The sequence below is a fragment of the Lepisosteus oculatus genome, chromosome 6 (genome assembly GCF_040954835.1).
Source record: "Lepisosteus oculatus isolate fLepOcu1 chromosome 6, fLepOcu1.hap2, whole genome shotgun sequence".
NCBI classification, from domain to species: Eukaryota; Metazoa; Chordata; class Actinopteri; order Semionotiformes; family Lepisosteidae; genus Lepisosteus; species Lepisosteus oculatus.
This window is the reverse complement of record NC_090701.1, coordinates 56,566,335-56,589,114: the sequence shown is the minus strand read 5'-3', so window position 1 is coordinate 56,589,114 and position 22,780 is coordinate 56,566,335. Positions and strand designations below refer to the sequence as shown.

At 44.0% G+C, this 22,780-nt stretch overlaps 1 protein-coding gene across 1 annotated transcript in view; it reads right to left on the bottom strand.

Annotated features, from left to right (window-relative positions):
• The window catches only part of vapal (VAMP (vesicle-associated membrane protein)-associated protein A, like), a 29,145-nt gene extending 7,865 nt beyond the window's left edge, over positions 1-21,280 (bottom strand). Inside the window, exons 1-2 of the mRNA XM_006633868.3 lie at positions 21,143-21,280; positions 686-838 (exon numbers count right to left, since the gene is read on the bottom strand). Of these exons, the coding sequence (XP_006633931.1) occupies positions 686-838; positions 21,143-21,200 (211 nt within the window). The 5' untranslated portion in view covers positions 21,201-21,280. The remainder of the gene's footprint in view (positions 1-685; positions 839-21,142) is intronic.
• Between the last annotated feature and the right edge of the window lie 1,500 nt (positions 21,281-22,780).

The following is a 22,780-nucleotide window of genomic DNA, read 5'->3' as shown; positions in this document are numbered from 1 at the left end:
CAGGCGAGATCGCGTCTTTGCTGCTTGGTCTGGTACCGCCGTGTCACAGCCAGGCTGGACTCCGAGCCCCTTCCCTTCCCGAGTCACCTATCCCCACCGCCAGCTCCTCCTCACCTCCGGCCCTCTCCCCTCGACCCACAGGGCCTCGCGGCTCGATCGCCTCGCCTGCTCCACAAGGCAGGAACTGCGTTTGACTGAGAGCGTCGTTCTGGGACTGGCCCCGTTTCTCGCGCTGTGTCACACAGAATTCGTATTGGCTGGAACCATGTAAGTGGAGGACTAAAAAAAGGGTGCTGTCCAGACGAGACCTAAAACCGAGGTCCTGACTCTCTGTGGTCATTAAAAATCCCAGGACGTTTCTCGAAAAGAGTAGGGGTGTAACTCCTGTGTCCTGGCCAAATTTCCCCCCTGGCCTTTTACAGTCATGGCTTCCTAATAACCCCCATCTACTGGCTTCATCCCTCTGCTCTCCTCCCCACTGAGAGCTGGTGTGTGGGGAGCGGACTGGTGCATCATGCAGGTGGGACAGCACAGAGGAAGTGTAGCTATATAAGTGTAAGTGTGTACAGAATACCAGTATGGCCACGTTTTAAAATAATGCCACATTTATTTTCCTGTCCACAGAAGTACGCATAGGCTCCAGATTCCAATGCAAAGCTCAGCAAAGCCAAAAGGAGTTCCTTACCCGAGACAGTTACACTGGACCCAGGCTCGATGACACCACTGTTTGGTCGTACACAGTATCTGCGTGGGGCTGTCGTCTTCACTTTGAAACATACTTTTCTCTCTGAGGGGTTCTTCAGCTTTAGGTTTGTAGTGACTACATCTGTGAATGGACCTGTAGAGGAAAAGTATATCGAAGTTCAGCACAGAAAGTAAACAACTTCAGGCAGTACTCAGCATGCCCAATTATTCGATTGGCTGACAATCATTTTCAAGAGAGAGCAAAGAACTGACCAAGTAATCAAGCAGAAAAGAAGAATGTTTCAGTCTGTGTATATGGACGCCATCTGCTGGACACAAACCAACAACAATTTCTCCAGACGCATCTTTAGAAAGAACAGAGGAGATTGAACGGTTTCATATAGCTGCATGTAGTGCCTCCTTTGGAAGTCACACTAACTTTACATTCAAAAACAAAAGGAAACCTTTAATATAATTTTTAAAACATTTAATTTATAATGTCATTTTTTCTTTTGGCCTTTTATTTCCTTTAAGAATTCTGATGGCAATTTCCATAGCAACACCCAGGGTGGTCTGTAACTTTGTGATACGAAACAAACTTTACAAAAACTGATACACTTTCATGTCTTAGTTCCCTTTGACCCTAATCAATCAAACCACAGAGGGCAGAAATTTGCTCAATCTGAGGTTCACGTGTTTGCAGGCATAACTGCTGTTGCCTACACAGAGAGTAACATCAATTCGTTTTTGTGAAGAAAGATATTATTTAGGCCCAATCTATCAATGTATTCCTGCAATCTGTACTTTCTCTGTTGCCCACAACAGCGTTACAGGTGGAGTTATGGTATCTATGGCACAGAATACCATTACCTTATCATTACATCAGAGGGGACAAGTAATTTATAAACTGTTGAGCTGTTAACTCACCACTTCAGTCGGTAAAGGTTTTCTCTTACAGCTCTTTCAGAAAACTCACCCACAGAGGCTATGAGGGTTACTGAATATTTCACGTTTAAGTGAAAACAAAGGGCTAAATGATTCATTCTTGTATACCAGGAGATGAGCACAGCGTCTGAGGAAACCTGGCTGGAGAGGCCCCGAGACACTGGGAGAGGGGACAAGAGCAATGCCCCAGACATTGTTCATCAGTATTTTAAAAGACGTTCAAGATTGTAAGTTTTAAAGACTCTGAAGACTACAGTACTGCTGCCTCTCTGCCTTAACAAGCCACAGTTGCACCATGGAGTCGTAGAGGAAGGCTGCTTAGATCTGGAACAGCCTCCAGGAAAACGACTTCCGAGAGCTGCAGGTAACGTGCCCCTAGTCCAGGGGGGTGGGCTGACCCAGGCAGAAGTCGAGAAGCTGGACGATCTAGGTTCTAGGAAACAGAAACTAGAACTCGGCACCGGGGATTCTGAGGGGAGCTGGGACCTAGTTAAAATAACTTTAATGTATCTACCCTGCATGTCTCTGGGAGGACATTTTAATAGGCAGCCCCTTGCAATGCACTCATTTTCTAGTTCCCTCTGTAGCAGATTTTTAAAACAGCCGACCATCCTCCCTCAGTGACCACCATTGGATCCTTTAGAATTGTTTAGAATCCCCCAAAACTAAAAGCCCAATGCATTTTTGTGCAAGAAAAATTAAGAACACCTTTATTAAGTGGGCGCGTTCAAGACTGAAAAAATGAAAACTTACATTCTCAAAAAAACAGTAAAGTACCAATGTATGATAGCGAGCACTCATTCATCGTGATGGTGTGTTATAAAACAGACTACAATTCGGTCAAGTCAATGGTAAACAATTTATAAGGTTATAGGATTTGAGGCTCCTACCACTGTAATAACATCTTTTGAGAATCCCTTGGCATTTTATGCGCCTCTTGATGTAATTATACACAGGAACACAGGAAAAGGTTATAAACAATATCAGTCTGGTTGCCAATTATTCTGAAAATCCTGTCCAGCTGTCTCTAGAAGATGAATATTCTTTTTAATATCATTCCAAAGTGTGCTCCTTGTTTGTCACCTTTTTTTCTCAAATAACCTGTACTTCTTGCAATTTCTTTTGACGCATAACTCCCAGAGCAAGTCTTTTTAAAGTCACCGAAATTTTAGAAATGAATAAAAATGTTAAGGGAGGCAGCAAAGAAAAAACAAAAAACTGACTGCAACCTGCAGCAGTTCAGCCAGTTTCACTGTAGAGCACGACTAAAAAAAAAAAATAAATAAAACTTCAACCTGTACTCTGCTCGTTACTTACAAGGCTGATTAGCCCGGACTTCCTTCAGAACACAGATCGCCATTGTGTCTCCCAGCGTGAGCGCCCTTTACAAACTGGAAGGGCCTTGTGATGCGACCTTGTGATAAATAAGTGGCCATTGAAACTGGCTGCCCGGAAAGAGGAAATGGGAAGAGGCCAGCCAGGCAGTAACTCGTGAGCTGCACAAGAAAGGCGTTACCAGGCAGGCTCACTGGCACGGCTGCTGGCTGCTCTCCGATCGCAAGTCTGAAGACATGAATGACGAGACAGCGTTTTCCTAACGAAGGCATTAAAACTGCCTGGTGTAGTAGGCACTGGCGGGAAGGCCACACCAGCATGTAGCACCAGTATTCAGCATCACATCTCTTTTCTCATCTCGTCAACTTGTAGTCGTCATATAATTTGTTTACTTTTACTTCAGTAAAAATCAACAAAGGCTGCAAGATTAAACCGTTTATGAAAAATTGTCTTGAACCGGATTTTTTTTTTTTAAAGGGCCGCCCCAATTTCTCAGACGGGTGATTAAATCTCGGTAACAAAATTCATTCATTCACAGCATAGAAACATTTCGCAGATGCCGGAGGAAGAATAAAATCGTGAACTTTGTGAAAGTGCTGTGAGTCACTATTGTTGTCGCAAAACCCTCTTCTCGACCCAGGCGGGATCAAGACTTCGCATGAATTGCGATGTGAATGCGGCCCTTCCTGCTCACTAGTCTCCATAATAACTCATTTATCGCGATGCACAAGCGAGTACGTACAGGGTGTGCAGCTGACATTTCACTGCAGAAGTGTTCCAATGTGATCTGCATGCAGAGTAAAGTAGTATTTGTCGGCAAAACCGTCTCGAAGTGAAGAGCAATATTTCTATTGGGTTAAAAGAGATGTATTCACAAGCCTGCTTGTTTACATCGTAATAAGGCCACAACACCTCACCGGATGGTTTGTTCCCTTGATCTGAATCGCAGAACATGGTGCTGCGCTTACCTGGAGATTATACATTTTACACACCACCGTGTCAATTTGGACTTTTATTGTGGTTTGAAATGCACTCATCGAGGCTGATACTTCCTAGCCCCGAAATATAAAAATAGCATTGCAGTGCCCCTTCAATGTCCAGTATATATACAGTATAACATTGTTTCAGGTAACAAAACAAACTGCTTGGGGTCCTTAATTTTCGTCACGTGCAAACTGCCCTCTTCATAGAAAAATACTTAAAAATAGGATGACATTAGAGCCTAAGGCTTTCTGGACAAATGGCCTCAGAAGCACTATATGGGGAAAACACTGCAGTGCCCTGCAGAGGTATGGGATCCTAACAAGCTCTTCACACCACTCCCAGGCTAACTGACATAAGGAACGCTTCATGTGCAATTAAAAAAATATTCACACGCTTGATGCCAGAGGAAAACAACAGTATTTAAACATTTCCTTGCCATTTTACTCCATCCCATACTGCTCCTAAAAAAAGGCATTTTCTTCACTTCCTCTGCGCCTCGCAGGAAATTCATAATTCTCGATCAGGAAACGTGCTGCGTTAGCACTTGGAGCAGGGAGAGGAGGCAGAAACCAACAGGTACTAACAGAGACAAACAGGGCTTTTAAAACCCTCAGTGATATGAACACCTCAAGCACACACTCGGGAAAATGTTGTGTTACTTGACAGATTATTATCAATACTTCAAAATAAACCCTCTAAGTTCCCCTTCCACATCACAGAGAGCTATCTGAATGTTGACTCTTGGCTCTTGACTCAGTGGGTGAATTCTATGCAAACACACGTAGTCCAGGTCAGCTGTCCTGCCATGAAAGATCACCCACACAGGAGGGGACAACCTGCTGCTTTAGTTCGGAGCTGTAGTATACAGATCCAGCTCTGCATGGGTAAATCCAGGCCTGTGAATTGAAAGAGTCTGCACATAAATGTGGTGCTTCTGCATAAAGTGATGGTTGTTTTATTTTATTTGCATTTAAATAGGAAGCAAAATATTTTGTATTAAAGGGCACAAGAGGAAGGTGAACCTTTTTTTATATTTCATGTTAGATTTCTACCACTGGTTCATTGCTAAACTTTGCTTTCCGTTTAACTCATCAATGACCTCTGTTAATATACATTATATTTGTTTGTATATTACTGTAACAACAAGCTTCTTACAGGTTTCCAAGTGCCTCATTAAAGAGCTTACTGTGAAGTGCACGTTTTGAAATAACCGTAACCTTTTCTATTCATTGTACAGTTGAGCGTTAATCTAGAAAAACCTAAGAATGGTGTTTATATGCTTAACCTCTTAAACGACAGGAAAATTTGGAATTAGGGTTTTAAAGACTGTTTGGAAACATCTGACTAGTGGTTAAATGATGCATTTCCAGGAAATGCAATGGGGTCACATGAGGTCAAAAGAAGGCTGAAGAGGGATTTTAATGATGAGGGTGAAAAACCCCATCTCAGAAAACTCAGTTTTTACAAATCAGATCTTAACATCAAGGCAAGAGGTAAGACTTGGAAAATGACTGCACCTTACACGCATGCACCAATTCCAACAGCTCTCCTCTGCACAAGTCACAGTGCCCCCAAGCTAATCTTGGGGTACACCAGCAAACACGGCTTCTTTTTCCATGAGATGACACTGGAGCTCCCACACTTCCTGAAACCCTGATCCGTCTGCCCTCACACACCTGTCCCATCAGCCCCGCCTCCCCTTCATCAGCAACCTGCTTTCTGCCTCACCCCCCCAGGTGTGCTAAAACAATGTGGCACAAGTGTTATCCCCCTTGCATAGGCAGGAAACTGCCAGAAACCAAGACGGGCTTGTACTTTTAACTATCCTGTTAGTATGCCAGAGGAGAGAGAAAGAGCCAAGAGTGATGTATATGTCCAGAAACCTTGCTGGAAATGTCAGCTGAACATCTCTCGCCATGCTGGACACTACCCAGGAAGGATGACTTCCCACAACACCAAATCTAAAGGGAGACTTCTGGGTCCTTGCATGCCAATATACTTCTCCTTAAGGAATGCAGTTCCTTCCCTTCGGTTCACCTCTGTCTATGCTTACATGAGCTGGACACTCAGGACAGCTCAGAATACCCCTGGTGTACCGCCAGTGTGCTTGGGAGATACAGACAGTTTAAGTTAAGGAACACTCTGAAGATGAATGCCAGTTACAGTGGCTCCTAAGCTGCAGATTCCAAAATTGAGAGATGTGCCTTTTCACTCTTTGGTTCAGTAACTGAAGGGCTCACCTCTATTAGACCTATAGCTTTGTGAAACATTACTCATTATTGTAAAGAAATTTGAAAAGGCACAATACAAAACATTTTTGCTAAAATCACCTAGTTTTAACAGGACTGGCTGAAATGTCTAGCTTCACACAAATTCCGAAGGAAAATAACATTTCATTCATAAATCAACAATTTCAATAAGGATGCTAAACAAACTATACTCTATGTAAGTTGTCTCACGTGGTCCTACCGTAAAATCCATATTTGAAAACAAGAAATGGCCTTTGTTCAACACCAAGTCATTCACTTAACACTTAAATCAATTACTGCAGAACGTACAGTACAGTCAGCAAAAGGTCAAGAGCTGAGTACAACTCCAGTAAATGTAAATTGCACCAGGAAGTGACAAAGGTTTATAAAACACTTAACCAAAATCTATATGATATTTACAAAAACTAATGATTTTTACAGGTTCATATATTTACTGAATGTTCAGTTAGTCACTTTAAATACCTAAAAAGACACCTAAAAGAGTGCCTGCTTATCCAAACAGCCAAGATGTTCTCATACATACAGAAGCTATTTGTTTTAAAATTCTTTGGGTGCGTTAAGAAATCCAAAATATAAAGCCTTAAAAATCTAAGATCTGTCACTGCTAGTTGAAGTGTTGATTTCCTCACAGAGCTAGATCTCCACTGCCCTTTAACCCTCAACAACAAGCGATGATCAGTCACCATGCCTGTAGTTACCATGACAGTAGGTCAGTCATTCCACGCCAACCCGACAAACCCTCTTTATGGAGGCAGTAAAACTGCATTTATGAAGTTATTAACTTTTAAGGGACAACCCAGAATGCTACATCAATAAAATGATATTTCACTGTCTTGCCTATGGCGAACTACAGGAATTCAGACTAATGCATTGATAAACAAGTTACAATTTCATCCTAAACAAATTCAATTGTGTAATAAAGCATAAAATGTTCTGGTCAATAATAACATTTGCATCAAAGTACATTTGTGGTATGTTCCAGAAGCTATTTACTAACATCTACCCATTGTGACACAAAAGAATACTTAACTATGGATAATTGTTCCAATCGTTATTTAGGCCCAGTTATACAGAGAGTTTAACAGCAAAATCACCTTTCAAAAAAGGGCCAGGCTGGTCAATTTATCTCTAATGATCTAACCAGGTAAAACACAGACATGTTTCTGCAGCTGTCAAAGAGTATTTTACCCTGAACTAAATATACAAATGCACTCCCTTAATTAAAGCCCAGTAATAATGAAGCAGTCAAACAGCAATCAAATTGTCAATACTATGGCTTTCTCCATCATAAAAGTACAGAAAAGTATATTCTAATTGTACAGCTGCCAGCTATCACAGTTAGAAAAGTAGGGTACATCTTACTCACAGGTTTTTAAATATCTGTTCAACACGTTTTACCACGTTCAAATTCGTTTTAGCACGAATTTTACAAATGAGATCTATGGTTTATCCACGTTTTTCCTTTTTTAGGTTCTAACACATACTGGGATGGCTAATCGAGGTCTCATGATTATTTTCATACAATGATATTTAACTAACTGCATGACATACATTCTTATATTCCCTGCTAAGAATTTCACATACCTAGCCCCCCAGAAAAGTGACTGGATTGCTCTATTGTTAAGCGTGCATAAACTGTTCAATTAATTTTCAGAAAAAAATCAATCACCCACACACAAAACATAAGCATATTTTATTAAAAAACCTACTTGACACCCACTGAGAACTTTTAAAACTTTTTTTTGGAAGTTTATAGTACATCAGTTTTACATAACTCAATTCCTCATGATCATGAGCTGTCTGATTTCCAATTGTTTTCCTTCTTAGTAATCTTTCCTTTTTAGTAATCTTGACTTTTTTAGCTTTCTTATATAAATCAAACGTATTACTGTTTATAGTATTAATTTTCTATGTGTAACAAGCAGCTCAGTGACGGTTAAGTGCTCAGTACAATACTCAGACATATTCACAGAAATGGTGGACTGAGCAATAGAGAAGCACATATTCACTGTTCTGGAGAGACAGGAAAACAGGGTGAAAAAGGGAGAGATGCATCACTGGACATTTTAAAAAGCGCAGGAAATTAATGGAGATGAATCAAAGGCCCCAGAATATACTCAGGTCAAACTTATAAAAAACACTGAAAAGGCATGGTGTTCACAGTGTGCTACAAACTGCCAAATTCTGAGATTTATTATAAGTCAAAACCAAATTCAGAAATTAATTTTTTTCTTTGGATATTTCAACTTTGCTCAAAAAGACTGAAAAACCAATAGGAAGAGCAACTGTCTGTTCTCTTCCTCAGTCCTGTCAGGGGCCTGCCTGTATTGAGGTAGTCTTTCCAGTCAAGGCAGGGTGAGGTGAGGGGACCATTCAGTAACTGTGAGCACAATATAGTATGTCTTGACGTATATTTGGGAACTGTGCAGGTTAAATATAGTTTGACACTTTCAGAAAAGCCAACTATGAAAGAATAAGAGAGCTTAGGAAAAGCAAACCAGAATGAGATAACCAGTCAGTTAAGAATGGCAGTAATGGCACTGGAACAGATTCATCCCAAGAAATTAAAGGCCAGAGAGCAGTACACCGGATGGTTTAAGTAGCCAGGATAAAAGGAACACAATGAATTGCAAGCAGAGATAAAAAAAAAAAGAGAAAAGGGTAAAAAAAGGTAATTTTGCAATGGAGGGGAAAATACGTTTTTTGTTCAGTATTACAACAGCCAAAGAATAATAAAGGATGAAGTAAGCTCAACAACCACTGCTAAATGTACAACTCTCCTAGCATTTCAGTAAAGATGTACAAAAACAAAAGATCTGCTCTAATGCTTTGTATAGAGCCTAAACTGTCAATTTAGTGGAAAAGGTCATCAATTCGCAAGTAAATAGAACAATGTATAAATATTAAAATAATAAAATGTATTTAACCGCGTACTGTATGTTAGAAACAGCAGTTACAGATGTTCATTTGGGAAACACGTATTTCTGGTCGTAAAGGGCAGAGCAAAGCTTTCATTAGGAGAACAGAGGAGGAGGATCAGGCAGAGTCAGAGGACATCACGAGGGACCCAGCAGTAAAAGCACAGGCCCCAGTAAACAGAAGAGATGGCAGAAGAGGGTTTCTGTACACAAGGTAAATCGAATAGCACACTTGAGAGAGAAGGGGCAAGAAGAAAGGTTCCGAGATTATTTCTTACGTCAGGAAATGTCAGAACTCCTAACTTAAGAGAAAGAATTCATGACACACCACCACCTGGTCCAGGTACTCAGGCTGACACCACCAAGCACGGTGCCGCAGCAGGAGACGAAAGAAGACCTCAGAAGATCACTTGAGAACAAAACTCAAAAGTATTCATACGAAATAAAGACATGAAAGAAAACCGTAGAAAGCACAGATCCAGAGCACCACAAGGCAAAACCGATTCAGTCACGCTCCTGAGGTCACTCAGTACTTGTGGAAAAGTCACGGCACTGATCCACAAGTGCAAGGGGGAATCGGTGCAGTGACTCCCAATCCTACACACCTGCTGGCTGCTGTTGCTGCTGGGCTCTCAGTCACACAGCTGAACCTGTACTGGATTTAATAATGGCACCAACTCAAAATGTTGGACTGTTTTCAAATCGTAGGCATGATGGGAGTTTTAACAATTTAGCTGCCTCAGCCCGCAACATACAATCCCAAACTTCTGAGACCAAAGAAAGAACCTGGTAATATTCCAATCAAGCACCTCGTGCGTTCAATAAAGGCTTTAATTAGGCAATTAAGCGCAGCTGGAAGGAAAACGCCAGCAGGTGTGTGGGCCTTCAGGACCAGGTTCCCAGTAGTGGACGTCTCTACGTGAACACCTAAGTCATTCCTATATTTAGCCTCTTTTAGCTCAGTTTCCCCACAGTAAGAGATCACCAGCTGCTGGTGTACACTGGATTAGTATTTCATACCATGTTAAAGCTGAATTTTTAGAATCTTTTGAGCAAAGTGAAGTGCTTTTCGTGTGGGAAGAAAAACACCAATTCATTATTCGATTGCCTCTTCGGGGCTTCTCGTTTTCACAGCCTCAAATCAGCAGCATGACAAGCTCGATCTCTTGTATCTGAACGCGAAAGGCTCCGCGTTCCCACGCGGTCACCCCCATCGAGAGCCGGGTGAGGTCGTCACAATGATATTAAGTGGCTTTTTAGACCAAAAGAGTTTTCAGTTTTTAATTTAAAACCAAAATGAACTGATCCAACTTTAAAATAGATTTTTGTGTGATTTGGTGAGAAAATAATCCTGAGGAAATGTCACATTCCATTAAAACAGTCTGAGATGTCTTGTAGTACTTTCAGAAAAAAAAAATCCTCCCAGCTTTCTTAAAAAAAAAAATAGTACGACATTGTGTACTAAACTCTCAATAAAAAAACTCTATATTACATAGTCTGTAGGAGCCGAGTGTTTTTGAATTAAACATACAGTCCTCAGAAGGTTGAAACTCAAATTACTAGTTCATACTAAGATCTACTCTGCTATATTTTCTGAGGTAAAAAAAATTATCCAAGGCTCTAAGCAACAAGTAAGTGTCAGAAATCTCCCATCCTTCTGCTTTATGTGAAAGCTGGTTGTCTGGTTGGTCAGACCGATGAGGTCAGCACTTGAGCAAGCGCACAACAGGTAAAGCTAGTCAAGACCGACGGTTGCCACTTCATTTCAGCGCCTGCTGTTGAACACTTCATGGGTTATGAAGCAAAGTGTCCACTACCCAGCCTGACCACAGCCCCCTCTAGCCCACAGACCACAAGAGCATTTCTTCCCCTGATCCAGATCTCTGACAGCAACACAGGAACTCTCATAACCACAAACAAAATCGCTTGCAGATGTTCTGCTTCACCAACTGAAATCTGAAGCTCTTCCAGTAAGAAGGCACTACCATTTTCCTTCATGGTGCTCATGGTTTGCTCAAGCCCACGTCCTGTTCTTAGAAACAGCTTTGTCACTGTGGAGTCGCTGTGATTTTGGCCATATCCGACAACATTGTTCAACAATGCGTCAGGCAGTGGGAACAAGCTTACCATCAGCCTAAATATTTTGATGACTCCTTCCTTGTTTCACAAACACTGAACTTAACCATTTGTAACACACTCAGTCTGATGTTAAACTGAATAAAAACGGATTGAAAAGAAATTCTCAGCTAGCTCCCCGATGCAGATATCAGAGCGCTCGCCAAGAGACAAACTGGCTCGCTACCACTGAAACAGGTGTTGGATCCTCTTTATTATGGGAGGTTTGTTTGCTTTTGTGCTTACAAATGCCAAGTGTTTTAACAAAAACATACCCAGAGGAGTCATTTAGGCTGCGCCAAGGTCAGGGCACATGAACAGCACAGATGAATTTCCTGCCCCCAACCCATAAATATATTGAGGGACCGAAAAGAGCAAGAACTGAGTCAACACTACTGATCAACAAATCAAACAGAGCTAACTCACAATGGCACCGCATTTCACTGCACAGCAATCACAGAAAACCCACTTATCTGAATAAAACATCCTGAATCTTTCAGGGAAACAAAGACAGCGAGCAACCCAATACCTCAGGCAAAACCGAGCCGCAACCCTGACTATCATGCAAATTTAAAGAGGAGCTCAGTCAGCCAGGACACAGCAAATCTGAAATATCATTCTTCTGATGTGGCAGCCCCCTCGCGTCAGTTTAACAGCAGGTACAACCTCCGCTGTTAGTAGGCACAGAGGAGACTGTGTGAAGTGGATGAACACAGCAGCAGGGAAGCAGCTGATCTACACGCAAAGGTGTCGCTTTCAAGCCCTGCCTTTGCCCATACTGTACAATGTGTCCCATGGCCAGTTCAAATCACTTCCTCCTCGGGCTCCTGAGGAGTGTCACAAGTCTCTCGCCTCATTGCCCTGTGGCAGCTGTCCTGACAACCCACCTTCAAAACCAGTACTTCCTGATCTAGGCTACATCACAACATTGCATACATCTATATCTGACCAGACCAGGGTTTCTCAAAAGCAGCCACCGCAGACCCACAGTATGTGGATGTTTCTAATTGGCCTTATAAATGCTGTATTTAAAAGCACACATCTTCCTCTCTGTCTTTCATCGTGCCACACACATCGGCTTGTACTGCTGTGACTGAACTAAAATACACAGAAACGATCTTTCCGCTGCTTCATTGGCTGTTTCTTGTTTCTACTGGCAACACACTAGAGCTGTGAGCTACTATTGGTCAGTATCAAGGCAAGCTAATTTACTGCATGTGGCCAGAGCGTGCTTGAGTTTTTGAGCTGCACAGCTGCAAGGCGGCCCACTGATGTAAATGTAACAGAATGTTATACTGAATGCATAAATAAAAATCGCGCACGCAGTTCTGAAATCCACACAACTGACTAGAAAACTGAAATGCAGTGCAAAAAATTCCAAAACAAAGGAGATGTGGTTTAAGTGTGCCCTGATTTTAAGCACATCCAGTCTAAGAGAAATGTGCGTGACACAATATTGTTATCTGTAGCAGTAATACTGTTCGTGACTAACTGTGAGACCAATAAGTTCAGGAGGGGTCGCATGAAGTCATTAAAAAAAATAGATAAGACACAAAAATAAACTGCAAAACCATCGTCCATTTACTGTGGTGCTCTTGTGGAGGAAGGAAAGGCATTTTCAAAAGATTACAGATGTTAAGCAAGTTAAATACACTGGACAGGCAAGTCAGGGGCTGTTACTCAGACATGGTGGCAGAGCAGACAGAAGAACAGGACAACACTGTGGAAACTTTTACTTTGGTCTCAACCCGTGAAGTCGTAAAAACACTCTTCCAAACACTCCATATTCTGATTACTGTTCCTGATAGTTCTCTCGCCTCTTTCCTGCCTCACTCAGTCTTGACACAAGGGGTAAGAAAGTCTGCTGTCTGGGCTGCTGAGGCTGGCAGAGCTGCAGGGGGGAGCATTCCGCCCAGCGGCTGTTCCCATGGCCAGGCAGGTCAACACGGTCAGGTTACATACATTTCACAACAAAATGAAGTTACTTTCACTCACTAAATTGGTTTTTAAATATGTGACTTATATCTTTCTGATGCGGGCTTCCCACCCTACAGGATAATAACCATCAGCCGTTTACCGCTCATCTAACGATCACCACTTGATCAGGAACGTTAGTCCGAGGAGGATGTGTGATCAGTGACGTTGACACAGCAGGGAATGGAAAAAAATTGTAAGAGATTACTTTGCAAAAGAAATGTAGTCTATGCCGCCTCACACTAAAAAAATATCTCTCTAGAAGAAGACAAATTGTGGATAAAATGAATACTGTAATTTATCTTGCTCTTTCAGCATTTACTTCCTGACTTCCTGAAGTTCTCTTGCAGGACTTCTGAGAACGGCTGGACCAGAAGGAACACCTTGGTTTTTAGACGTACAAAACGGTCTCAAAATGGTCTACAACAAAGAGCGCGTGGTCAGCGCTTGACAAGTCACACTCCTGGGGATTTATCTGGAAGTTAGGAATTTTCTTGTCCATTCTCTCCAAGACAGTTAAGCCAAATCACTGCCTCGTCTGATTCACATACAAAGAGACGAAATTAAGACGCGTCCTGCAGCTGCTCAGAGCGGACATGGGTACGTACATTCTCAAACAATCTTCTCCCTTATCTGGACTCTCCACCCAGGGGCCTGGGATGTTTAGCAGGGTGTGTGCCTGTAGTCCTAGCCACAAGAAAGGACAAGTGTCACTGAGCACACCACCCTGGGAGGGCGTGAACGATCTCCAACAGAACAGCAATTTTCATCCGCTGTCTCATGCTGCTCAAAGGAAGGCACTCCAGCTGCGGTTCAGTTTATTTTTCTCCCCCGAGGGCCTGACCAGCCTTCTAAGACTGAAGCGTTATCCTGAAGAAACCTGAAAACTCTCTCTGGTGCACTACGGCATGGAACTAACAATCCTAACGTGCTAAGCAATGGTTTCAGAGAAGAAGGGGAAAAAAAAGACATCTACAGCAGTGTTTCTCAATGACTGGCCCTTGGCAGCCTTCTATAGTCCAGCCTTCTGAATCGTTAAGGTAGAATTGGTTTAGAAAATTCAAGGATGCTTTACTGCAGTGTAGGTCTTCTCTGGTAAAGAAGAAAATTCAAATGCACCATACGCATTGAAGCATTATCTGCAACAGATTTACCTTCTAGATCTTGTTGATTTACTTTTGGACAAGATCAAGTGAAACACAGGTTACAATTCTAGGAGTATACAATAAGCCCAATTCCAAACTTTAATTTATGCTGTAATTGTAATAGATGATGATGATGAAAACAGCATGCAACACAGCGATCAACACCAAAGATCAATAACTTGTGTCTTTCCAGCCTTTCGTCATTCAGTAGCAGAGCATTTCAAAACTTTAATCAAATAGGAATTGTTAACTGGTTGTAAAGCAATCTGCAGAAACAAGTCTGTGCATCACGTACTGCTGAGAACACTTCCCCATCCTCCATGAAAGCCATCCGGGACATGGCCCTTCTTGTTGTTGCCTGTACTAAACAAGGCTTCATGGAGCCACTTGGGGTTTCCCGATTTCATTTAAGACATTTACACGCTGGCATTGTACTTAAATGGTTGTACGGGACTCCCAAGTGCTTCAACTTGATCTCCCAAGCCAACGCCGAGCTGTACGATCCAGGTTCTCGTGTCTGAGACTGGGACCAGGAGTGGAATTAGCTGGCCAGGGCTCTTCCAGGTCCTCCAGAGCAGGTGCTGGTGGGTGGGGTGCCCCAGTTCCCCTGTGGCCCAGCGGGGTCTCTGGCGCGTGTGGTGACCAGCGGCGCTTTCCTTCCTCTCCTTGGCGGGCGGGGCCAGGGAACGCGGAGCGTGTGCCGAGACGCGAAAAACGGGCAACAGGCCCTTCTGAGCTGGGTGGGTTTCTTACAGCAACAACTGGCAACGTCTACTTCCAAAGAGACGGAACGGGTCACATGAACCAACCTGACACGCGTATCAGAACAAATTGGCTTAGACCTCAGAAGGGCCGCAGGGTCTGATCCCATCCCAGAATTCAAAAGGGTGGAGAACTGTCCTATGCGCATTCGGTGCCTCGTAAAGTATTCAGACTCGGGCACAGGTTTCACAAGGTGCTGCTTCAAAGCTTGCAGTCATGACACTTGGATGCTGAAATTAATGTGGTATAATCAGGACGTACACTACACATTTACAGAAATAAAAATAATATGAAAGTAAAATAGAAAACATGTTAGCCCCTTGCTGTGACAAGCCTAAATTAATTGAGGTGTACAAAATGCAGTAATGGGCCAATAAGCTGAACGGCCTCTGTCTGGGTGCAATAATCACTTTTCTCAAGGGTTCGGTATGAACACCCCAGTCACTGTCGGGTCCCTCAGCCAGGTAGAGAAATTCAAGCAAAGTTTCCACCATGAAGACCATGGAGCTCTGAAACCAGCTCAGGGGTAAACATGTATAATTGCTCTGATCACGAGAAAGGTACACAACCCTTCATATTCTCTGGTGTACCAGCTACCTCCAGCTAAATTAGCTGTTGACATATAATATGTATGTATTAGTTCTGATAAAATGTGTACAACAAAAAATAGCAAATACTTTAAGTTTCATTAAAATTAAAATGCTCACTAAATTGTTTCCAGAAGGACTAAACACTGTTACTCTTGTTCATTATATTCGTTATACACATGGCCAAACACTCAGTATTAACATGAAAAACTGTAGTAGCAAATCTGCCTAGATTAGCTTAAAGTCTAACAGTTTAAAACATGAGAAAGTTGAACACAGGATTTTCCAGTTTGTGTTTGATCTATTAAGCAAATGGGACCACAGGTTAGAGTCTTAAAAATAGCTCTCTTGCACTCCTAAACTCACCTTGGCACATGAATAAACTGAATGTAGTCCAAAGCCAGCCCTGCATGTCTATGAACAGCGGAATAAGACAACTCTGAAAGAACCCATCTGTATCCTGACTGAGGGTAACACTAGCATCTAGCTCCATCCAAGAGTTCAGGAAGAATACCAGCTATACCCATTACAGACAATGCACAGACAAGACAAACTAACTCCAAAAACAAACAAAACTGCAAGGAAATTTTCATTCGAAATTCAGGAAACTGGAATTATCTCTTTTGTTGTTTACAAGACTAAAAAGGAATCTTAAGTTTGGAAAACGAAGTTCATTCAGTGATACTGGTGACAAAACCTTGTGATTGATCACGCTAAATACTATCCAGTGGGAGTCTCTGCATGGTGACGGAGGTACACTAACATTTGTGTCAGGTTCCACCACAACAGATCTTCTGCCGCAGAACTGTATGCTCTTAAAAATGGACGGCCGAAAATAAAAGACGCAGGTCTGTGATCCCCAACAAGCAAAGTGTTTCTGCGTGTGGGCAAGCTTTCCCAGCACAGATGCTACCTGTGCTCTGTCAACACTTTCCTTAAGCTCAAGCTGGGACATTGGTGCTCAGCTCCAAGTCAAACACACTACACCCAGACCTGCTGCGATACGCTGAAGTGGTGATCAGCACAAGGCACTAATCTTCAATATTGTTTTTGGAATTGCATTTATAAGATGTGAAATGTATTGAATAGTTCTGTGCATATTCCATGAAAATTAAGATGTCTACTAGTTTTACTTGTATAAACAGATGTGAATTATCTAAAAAAAACTATGGTTTTCACAGGGCTCCTACCTTTGACTAAGGACTGTTATTAATTATTCATTTATTTAGCTGAAACTTGTATTTAAAGCAACTTCCATGTGTACACTTTAATAGCAGTCAGAGCGAAGCACCCTGCTCAGTGGGCAACTGCAGTGTCACACTTAAGATTTGAACCCTGTGACTAATAAGGTCAATAAAATCAGAATTCAAAGAGAAGCAACAAAGTACATTTAACTTATCAGGTAGACCATATCTCATGTTGCGTAAACAGACTGATATGTAACCATATGGGACCATTAAAGGGAGACAGTTGGAGGGGAAAAAAAATTTCAATTGAGAAAACGCCCCGTTAGCAGAATACTCCGCCACAGTAATTAATTCGTAATCATCCTTTCATCCGTTGTATTAAATACAAGATCCTTTTCGAAAAAAAAAATCTTACATATTACACCCATCCATCTTCTAACTGCGTTTCCCGACTCAGGGCTGTGGGGGAGCCAGATCCTATCCCAGCAGCCAACGAGCGCAGGACACAGGAGGACCAGTATAACTTTAAAAAGAAACTCATCCGCGTGACATACAGGCAGACCAGAGCAGCAGTGGTCAGCATTGCTGCCTGGCAGCGCTGCAGCCCCGGGTTCAAATCCAGCCCTGGGGTGCTGTCTGTGTGGAGTTTGCATGCTCTCCCTGTGTTCACGTGGGTTTCCTCCCACAGTCCAAAGACTTACTGGTAGGTTAATGGCTGGCCCTGGTGAGTGTGTGTGTCTGTGTGTGCACCGCGATGGTCTCGCATCCCTCCCTGGGTGTACCCTGCCTTGCACCCCTTGCTCGCTGGGATAGGCTCCAGCTCTTCCACCGCCCTTCACTGGAAGATGCAATTAGAAAATTGATGGGCATATTACATACCTTTAATTATGCAAATAGTAAATGAATGAAATGCTTAGCCGAGTATAACTAACTTTAAATAGGTAAGCATTGGTCCGCTCTAAATGTAAGTAAATCTCAGCAAAATCCGACTGGGACCCGTGAGGCAGGCACGGCCACACCAAGTTATGTCACATAACTTCTTGCACCAAGTAGCACAGCAGAAAATCTCAGCTCTGGGGCCATGAACAGCAGCAGTGTCAAACCCGGACCAATTCCTTTGGCCTCCCGATCAGTTCACCGACAGTCCTATGCCATTCACTCTCAGAGTCAAGCACATCTGGCAAACAAACTCCACTCTTGTCCGGCCATCACAAAAAAGAAAGATAATAAAAAACATCAAGTACAGAGTATTAAATAAGTGTGAGCAACAACAATGCGTTCTATATACAACTGACAGTGATATAACTGAGCACAGGATGTAAGTGACAGTAGTCCTACGCCAATCCAAGTGAAACCACCCCTCCATTGTCTGCCCACTTTATCCAACAGAGCGTCGCAGGGGAGACGGAGTCTATCCTAGCCAGCAGCACCAGGTGATTACACGCGTCCTGAATGAATTCGGTGTGTGCAGTCGCCCATCATAGCAGGTGCACCTAGCGATCTGCTACCAGAGCTTGCCAAAAGCACCTTGGCTGTCCCTTTGTGTTAAGTTGCAGGCAGGCCATTCAAAAAAAGTATGTGACACACACCCTGGCGTCTGACAAAGCGTGATCCAACATTCTGCGTCCAATTCCAAGGAGATGCAGATGTTCACAGGGGCAAGAGGTCTTCAACAAGAAAAACAGACGCGAGACTCCCACCACCACGCCACTTGACGCATTTCAGGTTTTACAGTAAGCTCTTGCGTTAGTCAATACCAGGTGCTGGATGTCTCATGTTTCTTGCTTTAAACTACGTAATTTTAGACAGACATTCAAAGTTAAATATACAGCCTGCATATCCTGTTCCTTCAGTTCAGTCTGTACCAGAGCCTACAGCCCCATTAAATCTGAACTGCATCGAAATACCGTGTAACACGGTTACTGCTACTGTGACAGGGCTCGGTGCACTGACGCAAGTTCGACTTCACCCCCTCTGGAAGCTGGACTGACAGCTAGAGGCAGAGACCTGGTCTTTAAGCTAGGCGCAAGTACCCGCTGTCTAGAGAGTGGAGTCGCAGGTGCTCGAACCCAGGCAGGGGCAAGGAGAGCTACACTGGCCACACCACCCAACAAAAGCCTTGTTTCCCTTATTGGGGCACTGCAGAGATGTATCAGAGTGCCCCAGAGCTAGAAGCCTGTCTTGGAAACAAAAAAGGAGCAATTACCTCAAAAATGCAAGCAACATCAGGTTGTTCACATCTCCTAAAAGTCAGAGAATCTGAGACAGCATCTGATGTCAAGCTCTGCTGTCAGAAGAAGACTTCATGTGCTAGCTAGTGTAACAAGGTGGTAAGCTATCATCCTGAATAAGGCAAATCACCACAACTCCTCCACTTGCCCTGCAACTCCTCTTACATGCAGAAGGGCCTCCCATCTAATATTCAACGGAGCACTTGCTGGCCCAATTCTGTGTAATAATACCATGGTAATTACGCTGGGCGGCGTGGTGGTTCAGGGGTCAGTATTGTTGCTCCGCAGGGCTGGGGCCAGAGGGCCATCAGTGTGGAGCTTGTCTGTTCTCCCCATGGTGGCGTAGGCTTCCTCCCATCGTCCAAAGACACACTGTTAAATTAACTGGCTTATAGGAAAACTGACCCTGGTGTGAGTGAGTGCGTGTGTGTGCGCGTTTGTGTGCCCTGTGCTGACTGACGTCCCATCCAGGACGTACCCTGCCTTGGGCTCACTGATTGCTGGGCTTGGCTCTGGCTCTGCCTCAATCCTGGATGGGAAATGAATGGGTGAAAAATCCCATTCACGCTCCCTAAACCAAACAACTTCCTTGAAAAAAACAACAACAGAGTTATCATGAAGGTGGGGTAGCCAGGAAGGTCTCCTGACCTCGGAGTTTTACAATGTCCGGGATATTCTTCAGAAGACACATGCCATCACAGGCAACAGTCTCACAGTCTCTAGCTGGTCGCCGTCCAGAATAAGGAAGTCGAATCCAGCTTGAATTTACCTGCTCTGCAGAGCTGGGGATGATTTCGATCCAAGGAAGCAGTGCAGTAACTTCACTTTGACTATGTGCACCTTTTAAACTCTCTTTCACAACATTCTGGTTTCGATTAGAAACATTACAACGTGTTCTCGCCTCAGATTCCATCCTCCTTGGGTGAAGGGGGATCGATCACCCAGCACCCGTGCCAGATAAAGTTGCGGAGAGGCCTCGTTTCCTTCCCGACTTGTCATATGTCCTTGTGCATTCATTGTTGAAAAACGCTCCTCCGAAAATTCCTGCACAACGGCAGCCATGCAGTTTATCGGCTCACTGTTTAGATTAATGCACAGATTTCACAACCGTGATTCCCTGTTCGTGAGATCAGATTCAGGGCAGTTTCCACCTTTGTCCATTACATCCGCGTATCACACTGCAGAAATGTTTACTTTTTTTCTGGCACGTGGATGTCATCGTCTTTGCCATTTCTCGTCCCCTGCTTCTCACTGATAAGCGACTTTCACTTACAAAGACAAGGAAGACCAGGCGAATCTGGAGCAAAGTGTCCGAAACAATATCAATATCTCCGCTTGCCGCTTTCTAAAGCTTTGCCTGCGATTGCAAAGGCACAAGTTGGATTCATTCAACACCCAGGAACGCAATGCTCCGCACCGCTTCCAAAATAAATCGCACTAAAACCGTGAAATGCAATCTCCTTAGATTGAGTCTTATTCCTGCAAAGGAGTGTCGCCGCCACCACGATTCAAAGCTGTTTCGGGCACAAAAATCCCTGCTCTTTCTCTCAAGCCGTCTGTCGCGTCGCTAGTCCACGTAGCAAAAAAAATAATAATACAGACAACACAAAAATCACACACCGGCGGCTCAGTCCATCGCTGCCGGAGCTCACCTGCAACGCCCGGGCCTGACACATCCACACCACCGACACCCCGACCCCTGTCACCGCGGCTACAATCACACTCCGGCCGGGCGTGCTTGCCAAGGGAAGCCGACGTGGCGACGGGCGCAGCTCAGCCAGCTGCGCTGCGGCGAGAGCCTTCTCGCCTGCCGGCTGCGCGGCTCACGGGAGACCGCGGATCCGCCGCGGCCCACCAACTCCGACTCCCTTCCTCAAAATGGCGGCGGGCAGTTTACCCCGAGTAACCGGAGGGGGGGGGGGAGCGAAATTATCCCCCGATTTGGGTACTCCGGGGCGGCTGCGAAACCCGGCTCCCCCGCCCCGCCACGACGATGGGTCCTTACCTTTGAATTTGAGATCGTTTGGTGGATCGAGGATTAGGATCTGCTCCTGCTTGGACATTTTTGCTGGGGAATTCCGGTGATGGCGGTGCCGAGCTGCCGCTGCGAGAGCGAAAAAAAAAAACCCCGAGAGCAGCACTGAGTCACTGGGCGGCGGGGGCGAGCGCACGAGCACGCGCAGCCCGGGGACGCGCTTCCCCTTTGAAGGGCTGCTCAGCTGCAGCGCAGTGCAGACGCCCTCGGCAGCCACATGCCTTCATATATTGTGATGATGGCCATTCGGTATGTGTCCCGGGTTAAAATCGCTTTATGACACTGGCCCTCCTTTATGTACAATGCGGCAGTGATGCCTGTAACCTGACCACCACAGATCCCAGAAGCTAAGCATAGTTGGGCCTGGTCAGGACAGGGTCCTCTAAGGGAAAGCAGGTTTCTAATCTTAGTGGCTTTCTCCCTCCTGGGTTAGGATTTCCAAACAAGTTCCTGAGTATGGTGCCCAGTGACGCTGATATGTCAGAGGAAACCCCCTACACATGAGAAAAGTCCTCACTACTTGTGGTCATTAAAGATCCCATGACACTCTTCATAAAAGCAGAGTTAAGACTTGGCCGAATTTCACCCTGGACATCCATAACATGGCCTCCCTAACGACTGTTAAAGTGGAAGAGGTATCAGTGGGAGCAGCAGGGGGCGCTCACCCTGTGGCTCATGTGGGTCCTAATGCCCCAGTATAGTGAAGGGGACACAGTTTATGAGGATACTGGAAGAAACTGTATTAAACAGAACTCATACAGAAGAGGAAGTGTTGCAGTATTTGAACCATTTAAGATACTATCTATGTCACAAAAGTAAGTGAGGAAATGATATAAAGTATAAAGAAATCACATGCTGTTGTTGTACATGGAAGGTTATGCCAACATAATTAGCATTAAGGAAGAAGTTAAAGGTTTATTCCAGAGAGGAGGTGGAGGTGTGAGAAAGACAGGGGAGTCAGAAGGGGTTATATAGAGAGTGTAGGGGAGGCGGAGTGGCCACCTCTGTCTTTCTCACACCCTGCTGTGTCCTTGATTCTTCAGTGCTCTGTATCCCTGCTGCCTTCCTCTTTCACACTCACACTTGGAGTAGGCTCAGCAGTCAATTTTTTGTTTTTCTTTTTTCTTTTCAACATGGAGTCTGGGACTGTGGTGGTATAGCATAGGTCCCATGACCGGCAGGTTTTGGCTTCGAGTCACTGCTGAAGACAGGGCTGTTGTACCTTGACTGAGGTGCTTTACTCCAGTTGCTCCAGTCCCCCCAGCTATGTAAATAGAGACCAATATTGCTGGGGGTTAAACCTTGTGAAACAGTGTCCCCTCCAAGCAGAAAATAATTTGTTCTCTCGTCCAGCTAACACTAAGGAAACAAAGACAACCTCTGGCCCAATGAGTTACTGTGGCTCTATTCCTAAACAAGAAGACGTGTGAGGCAGTACTGTTTTACTGAATAGTCAGAATGGTTTTAAAGAAGGTAGATTTTCCTTAACAAACTTGCTGAGCTCTGCGTTCTTTGAAGGTTATTCAATTATGCAAATCCACAGACGAAAATCCAGTGGGCTTCTTCAGGATCATCAGTGAAACACGAACAAGAGGATACAGATAGAAA